Source organism: Lolium perenne, chromosome 2 (assembly GCF_019359855.2).
Source record: "Lolium perenne isolate Kyuss_39 chromosome 2, Kyuss_2.0, whole genome shotgun sequence".
Lineage (NCBI taxonomy): Eukaryota > Viridiplantae > Streptophyta > Magnoliopsida > Poales > Poaceae > Lolium > Lolium perenne.
In genome coordinates, this window is record NC_067245.2 from 16,588,950 (window position 1) to 16,596,484 (window position 7,535).

The following is a 7,535-nucleotide window of genomic DNA, read 5'->3' on the forward strand; positions in this document are numbered from 1 at the left end:
AAGGGCTGAAGGACAGAAAATACTACAGGGAAGTTTGAGCTTTTAGTTGCAAAAATTAGCGGCACGTACGTCCTGCTTCCTTTTTTTTTCTCATTCAGAATCCACGTACGTACGCAGGATCTAGGCCTTGTCATCGCGTAACTCGTCCGTGACTATCCATAGGTGTAACACGCGCGTACGGACAGGTTTTTTACACTTCATCCAAAGGCACTTCGTCCGTAAGTCAAGCGTTCCGTCGGTGCCGTCCTCCCTCCTCCGTCCTCCCTGCGACTATATGCACGATCAATAATACTAGACCTATGGGAAGTTTTCTTACGAACAAATGTTACGGGGAGATTGGGAGGCACGTCATCCCTGCCGTCCACCCACCACCCTACCAGCTACCAGGAATAGCTTATAATCTAGTCGCCGTCGGGTGTAGGTGCCACAGTTGTCCGGTTCTACCCTGTCGCCCTCGGTCCATGGGTATATTCTCGCCCTCCCTGGAGCAGAAGGTCATGGATTCCTCGGCCACCATGTCGGTACTGGCCGTGCTGCTACTGGTACTGGCGGTGGCGCAGCCATCGGGGGCGGACACGCCATGCTACACGCGGCTGTTCAGCTTCGGGGACTCGCTGACAGATACGGGCAACTTCGGCTTCGTCTTCCCCAACGACACCCTGGCCCCCGGGCTCTCTCTGCCCTACGGCGAGACCTTCTTCCACAGCGCCACCGGCCGCTGCTCGAATGGCCGCCTCATCGTCGACTTCATCGGTACGGCACAATCACCCGTCTAGCATGATCCATGGAATGATCAACTTACCTGTGTGGGTGTGCCGCAGCGCACGCGCTAGGGCTGCCGCTCGTGACGCCGTACTGGAGCGGGAAGAGCGTGGAGGACTTCGCGCACGGAGCCAACTTTGCCGTCGCCGGCGCAACAGCGATGAGCCCGGAATTCTTCTGGGAGAGGGGCTACTCCGCGGCTGACGCGGACACAGTGCACCTCGACATGCAGATGAACTGGTTCCGAGACCTACTCCACCTACTCTGCCCAAGCGATTTATCGGGTACGTTAACTATACCTTCGGCACGCGCGCGATTTGTATTTCAATTGAGCGCATGCACTCGGAAAAACATTTCTTGCGAAATTTAACTGGAATCAGGGTATATATGCTATTGCACTTGATTAGTTACTTACGAGACCCACTCTATTAAGCACTAATATATTACCTCACCCCTTCGATTTTCCTTTGCTGGAAGTCGAACATTTTTCTAAAATTGATCAAGTTTTACACAAAAAATAGCCACATGCATGTATGACATTAAAGTACTACTATATTTTTTCGATAATGATTAAAGTACTATATTATTAAACTACAGTACTACATGTTAAGATGATTATATATATGAATATTAATTAAGTGTAATAAATATTGCCATTCTATAAAATTGATCAAAGTTAAGGGCGCCAACTAGGGTTCGGCTCCCAATAGTACCTATTTGGCCGTAAGATTTCTACTAGGTCCGCACTTGGAAATAACAGAGTCCCTTAAAAAGCATCCCGTTAATCACTCCCGTAAAATACTTCTGGTGATCACGTTGCCTCAAGCGCCCCACTCCCTTAGAAAGCTTTCAAAGATGGTTCCTTTAATCACGTTGCTTCCAAAATAAACTTCCTTTCATATGGCTTCCAAAATAAACTTCCCTTAATCCCTTTGCTTCCAAATATGCTTTCAATATTCTATTGGCCAGATCCATATAATCATGCAGGATTCCATCCACTACATATGATGCTTACTTTCAATTTGCATCATACTTTGAGCGCTACAATCCATGCTTCATCATTGAGTAATGTTACAGTGTTAGGATTTGATTCTGCCATATAGTTGCATTTGGAAATGCCGCCTTATTATTGTTGAAGCATGCACAATAATGTGCCAAACTTTTTATTTACCGTATTGTATGTTTATGAAAGGAAGCGTGCATGTATGTTCAAAGAAGCAGATTGTCTTCATGATTGAAGCAAGTCGATCACATGTAATACATCTGCTTGTATCACTAGTAGAGAAACCCCCCTTTAGCCTTACTAAAGATCCGGTACTAAAGCCTCCCACCTTTAGTACCGGTTCCTTACGAACCGGTACTAAAGGTGCCTCCACGTGGGCAGATTCGTAACACGAACCGGTACTAAAGGTTATTTAGTAGAGGGAGCATACGCACCCGCGAGTCCAATTGAATTTCCGATTTCAAAGTCCGTAGTTTATGCCTTCTTAAAGAATATGTATCAGAAGTAAAATATAGAGTGATCAAACTGAATAGCTAGGTTATTAGAGAGGTCCCATTATATGGAAGAAAGATAAAACATCATTAGGATCTTAGGTTCAAGTCATTCCCCTATCTATCAATATATCCTAGTCGATGGTCCACATTTGTCTACTGATCCGGACATATACTACCTTAGGCGTCGTTTCATTGGCATCCCTCTTTGAGACCCATTCAGCCTCACGCAGAGAGACTTGTTGAAACTTTCATACCCAATTCGACAATTATATTACTTTAATGCAGATAGGTTCACGACCAGTAACCTCCATATTACTCACCATCCAACAGCTCAACTGATATATTGTATCTTCATTGCCAAAATTTTACCTCAAAATGTGAATATACATTTGGACTTACTGTTGCTTCGCTTTGACATAAAAAATCACCATGTCATTGCTGTTTCCTAGAAAAGACATCTTTAGCGTCAGAAGTGAGACCTGTCATACTCATACCTATAAATATTGCATGTAATGATAGATGGTTTTATGTTTTTGTAATCTTTTCAGAATGTTGAATTTTGGAATTTCTAAAGTATAAAATGTTGACATAATACAATGATCTAGAACTTATTTTTATTTAACAGATTGCGCGGACATGATGAACAAATCTTTGTTCTTAGTTGGAGAAATTGGGGGCAATGACTACAACTCCCCTCTCCAATCTTTGATGCCCTTTGAGATGATTCGGTCCTTCACTCCTAGTGTAATTGACAAAATCTCTTCCACGATCACTGTGAGTCATTTTGTGGTGTTTCTCTTTCTTCAATTGCCACGATTATTATTATCTCAAGTACAAATTTAAGAAATAGCGCATAAGTACATAAGTACATACTAATGCAACTGTGTGGAATTTGCAGGATCTGATTGGCCTCGGAGCCAAAACACTACTAGTTCCTGGCAACCTTCCGATTGGGTGCTCACCATTATACTTGACGGCATACAAGAGTAACAAGACAAAAGACTATGAGCCAGAGACAGGCTGCATCCGTTGGTTGAACGAATTCTCACAATACCACAATAAAATTCTTATGGATGAGTTGGAGAAGTTGCAAAAGCTTCATCCTAATGTAGCAATCATATATGCCGATTACTATGCAGCTGCTATGGAAATATTTGTTTCCCCTAAACATTTTGGTGAGTCTAAAGCATTTTTATGTCATACTATTAATTGTGCTCTATACCAAAAAAAATACACTTCACTAAGATACGCTAGTCCATGTAAATGACCAACCAAGACATGAAGTTTTCAAGAGAAACATATAAACTCTTGAAGGAACAAAACTTGCTTCTTTGGATTATCTACTATCTCTTATCGGCGATATTTTTTTCTTTAGGGATGGAGGATCCGTTGCTTGCTTGCTGCGGAGGAGCAGGTCCTTATGGTGTGTCTTTGGCTGAACGTTGTGGACAAGGAGAATACAACCTGTGTGATGACCCACAAAATTATGGATCCTGGGACGGCATACATCCCACAGAAGCAACAAACGAAGCTATTGCCAATGGTCTTCTAAGAGGTCCATATACTAAGCCTCCAATTTCGACCACCACCAATTCATGTGGAAGGCTTAGTGAACTTTTCTCTTCTGTTGAATACAAGGTCATCTACAACGTGTAATTTGTAACTATATTTTTAATCAAATGGAATCTTCACTATCCTAATTTATGCACAAACTAGCGCCAGTAAAGATGTGCCAATTAGTGGCATTGCACTATTGCTACTCGTGACGTGTATCCAACATTGGTAACATTTATTAGTGGCGTGCCTAGCACAAGCCACCAGCAATGGACGCTTTAGTGGTGTGGCGTGGTTGGCTTCCATTGAGAAACTTCGATAGTGGAAATTTTCATGGGTAATTTCATATCAATTTCAAAGAAAATCACATTGAAAAATAAAATGACAAATTCCATTGAAATATTAGGATATCAGAATAAATAAGAGTTGACGAAAGTTTCAGTGATTTTGACTATCGACTAGACCGTGAGTGCGCGCGTTGCTGCGCCCGTCCAATCCGGACAATAATACAAGATACTATCTAATAAATTTCAAACGGTAAACAAATACAACAAATTTTATCGAGTTTGTTCGATATTTGGGCCGAGTGATATAGAGATTTTACATGCTTTACATAACTTATTGCGAATGCCAGCCGTGTTACATATTTTTTTCTTAATCAATAGAAGTACTATGAATTATCTAAACAACAAGTTATTGCTAATCACATAAGCATGCAAACACATTTTTTTAATTTATTTGCAGCCATCAAAATGAGATTTCATGAGCAATTGTTCCAACATTTGACAAATAATTCGTGTTATTGATCTTGATACCACAAAACTTGATTTAGAAAGCGTTATTGCTTAGATGAAAAGTTTATTTTGTGGAAGTTATTTCTTCCCGTCACATGCTAGCATAAAAAACATATTCACAATCGAGAGGCACAATATCGAGCAATAAAGTTTTAGTAGCTAACCTTTCTAAAAACCATTTTGTTTGTTTTGGACCAAGCATCGTTAGCTACTTTCCAATGTTCAACAACGGTGTACAGTTTCCAAAAATTGAAAGGACATGACATAGAAGTACATAGGGACGACATATACATCGTGATATACATGTCTAGAAGGAAGAGGTGCTTCAGCATTCTAAAAAAAAAAGCAAGGCACTCTTAGTTGTAGCTACGGAGTTGGAGGTGTTACCTGACTTCAGATTTAACCTGGTACGAAATCAGATACATAACTCTAGTATTAATAGATGGTGATGACAAATAATAAAAGGAGAGAGAGCTAATCGGATTGGTTTCAGTAGGAGGACCAGTCGACTTTGCATCTGAGTTCGATTGTGTATATTGTGTTTGATGAAGCATATCAGTTGGGGGGATATATACAAGACCACTGATGCTGTTGTGGCACATCTCACAGGTAATTTCATTACTGATACAACTTGGGGATAAAAAACAAAGATTTCCCATGTAATCAAGGATAATAGATCTAAACACGTGAGGGGTAAGAAAAGGTACCACTGAAATAGAAAAGAACGTTGATTCAGGTCACCATGCATCAACAATAGATTATTATAAGCAAGCCTCTTTTACATATCCAAAAATCCAAATAGAAGGTGTGACAGCATCGGATGACCTGCATTTAAAATCAAAATGAAATGGATTGTATTTATGTGGAAACTGACAACATAAAGATTAGTACTATAATTTGACGTTGTCCTGTTCAGTCGTATGTAGATCCAAAAAGCAGAGTAAACTCATTAGAAATTTACAGTATATAAACTAAAAAAAAGAGCAAACATGTGAAACTGGAATGATAAGCACCTCCATTCAGGACCTCTCAGTCTAAATCTCAGATTGGTTAACTGTTTGATTCAGGAAACAATAGTGAGAGCAACAACAATTTAGAGGATACAGTTGTGGTTTGAATAGATCAAATTCCATCCGGATTTGAGGGCTGGGTACGGCCGACGACAACACTGGGAAAAGAACACATGAGGTAACAGCGGCGAGGACATGGGGCGGGGAGACATTACCAGGAAGAAAGGCCTGGGACTGGAAGGGCTCCATGTTGAAGATCGCGGCAGTGCACAGAAGGAGCCAAGAGGAGGTGTTGTCCGCCAAAGATCTGAGCCATCTCCTGATGCGTTGCATGAACTATTCCTATGCAAAAACATGGGAAACGAGTATTGAAGCGGAAGGGAAAATCCACCAATGAACATATGTAGAAACTGAAGTGATTAAGGGAAGCTCCATCTCTACGTCTCCTCCGCCGGCATTGATTCAACGCGACTCCATTATTGGGAGCTCGACCGACATGCCCCTGATACTTAATGCCCGAGCAGCAGGCCTGCAAAACAATAAAGCCACCTTGTCCAGGTCATGCGGCCCATGAAGTGTTGGCCCAATGAATAAGGAGAGGCCGAGATCAATCCCCAGAGTAGCATCCCAGTCACGTAAAAAACGGCCAGCTAGCACAAATTTACGGAGCCAACAAGGCCCAAGGGATGATTCAGCACGCCCGCATGATCTAGACCCTTCACAAGTAAGATCTAACAGCAATGAGCTAAGAGGTGATCTATGTGGTACGGACCTAACGCTCTGGCGATTAGGGTTTAGGGCGACTTTGGCGGCGATCATCGTCGACGAAGGAAATCTGCCCCGGTTGATCCCTGCTGCTGCGTCTTCTCCTGTTCGGGCTGACTCAGGGGCTGTCTAGCACAGCTGCCCGGCCTTGGCGGTGAGTAACCTGCGCAGATCGGATCGGATCGGTTGGGCGGACACGGCGATGGAGGCGGAAGGATCGAAGAGGGAGAGGGTATTTGAGGTGGATGAGTTGCTGAAGAATCTTAAGCTGAGCGAGGCGGAGCGTGAAGGGGTGTTCTTGGCAAGGGCGGAGCGTGAGAATCTGCCGGAGGTGAAGTGGATGGCGGTAGGGCGCCTTCTGACGGTTAGAGGCTTTAGCGAGCAATCGTTGGAGAAGACGCTGAGGGCGGCATGGAATCCTGCAAGGGAAGTAACGTTCAGATCGATTGAGAAGAATCTATTCCAGGTGCAAGCACATTGCCTGGGAGATTGGAACCGCATTATGGAGGATGGTCCGTGGCTCTTTCGGGAGTGCGCGTTCATGGTTGAGAAATTCGATGGGGCAACTCCTGTACCATCTGTGTTGCCAAACAGGGTCCAGGCTTGGATCCAGATTCATCGCATCCCACCGCTGTATCGCACGGAGGCTATTTTGAAGCAGTTGGCGGCTAGGGTGGGTGAAGTTGATCGGGTGGAGACGAAGGTGGTGTCCTTCGGCAATGGTGATTTTCACAGAGCGCGCGTCAAGTTGAATGCGGATAAACCTCTGCCGCGAGTGGTTACGTTTACACCAGAGGGTTGCGACAGCATGATGTTTGTGGTGAAGTATGAGAAGCTACCCAGGTTTTGCAATTTCTGTGGCAAGATGGGTCATGAACACCTGGAGTGCGGAACTGGGGAGTATGCGGAGGATGATCTGCAGTTTGGGAACTGGATGCTCGCGTCGGAAGTGTCATGGCACCTGAGCACACCGAGGGTTCGCCGGGGGTTTGCGCCTTCTGGAGATGGAGCGAGAGGCGGACGAGGTGGTATGGGGGAGCGTGGTGCCAGGTTCTCTGGGAGAGGAGGAGCAAGGGGCCGCCCTTCGGCGAGGGGTGGACGTGATGGGGCTGTTTGGGTGGAAAAGACGAACTTGGTAAAGGTGCCGCCACGG

The 7,535-nt window shown here is 44.0% G+C and overlaps 1 protein-coding gene and 1 long non-coding RNA gene across 2 annotated transcripts; one reads left to right on the forward strand and one right to left on the reverse strand.

Annotated features, from left to right (window-relative positions):
* The first annotated feature begins 397 nt into the window (after positions 1-397).
* LOC127331306 (GDSL esterase/lipase At1g28600) lies at positions 398-4,116 on the forward strand. The gene is made up of 5 exons (XM_051357416.2): positions 398-753; positions 822-1,046; positions 2,885-3,033; positions 3,158-3,434; positions 3,635-4,116. Exons 1-5 carry the CDS (start codon positions 462-464, stop codon positions 3,913-3,915), a joined length of 1,224 nt encoding a protein of 407 aa, XP_051213376.1. The 5' UTR covers positions 398-461; the 3' UTR covers positions 3,916-4,116.
* Positions 4,117-5,177: 1,061 nt separating this feature from the next.
* Positions 5,178-6,087, reverse strand: LOC127329773 (uncharacterized). The gene is made up of 2 exons (XR_007869006.2): positions 5,833-6,087; positions 5,178-5,432 (listed from the first exon to the last, which is right to left on the reverse strand). It is a non-coding gene; the product is annotated as an uncharacterized lncRNA (long non-coding RNA).
* Positions 6,088-7,535: the final 1,448 nt, after the last annotated feature.

Excerpts from the sequence above, each read along its gene's own strand:
- LOC127331306 (XM_051357416.2), top strand. The coding sequence starts at position 462 with ATGGGTATATTCTCGCCCTCCCTGGAGCAGAAGGTCATGGATTCCTCG. Across the intron at positions 754-821 it reads CCTCATCGTCGACTTCATCG|CGCACGCGCTAGGGCTGCCG; the intron begins GTACGGCACAAT and ends GGTGTGCCGCAG. Across the intron at positions 1,047-2,884 it reads CTGCCCAAGCGATTTATCGG|ATTGCGCGGACATGATGAAC; the intron begins GTACGTTAACTA and ends TTTATTTAACAG.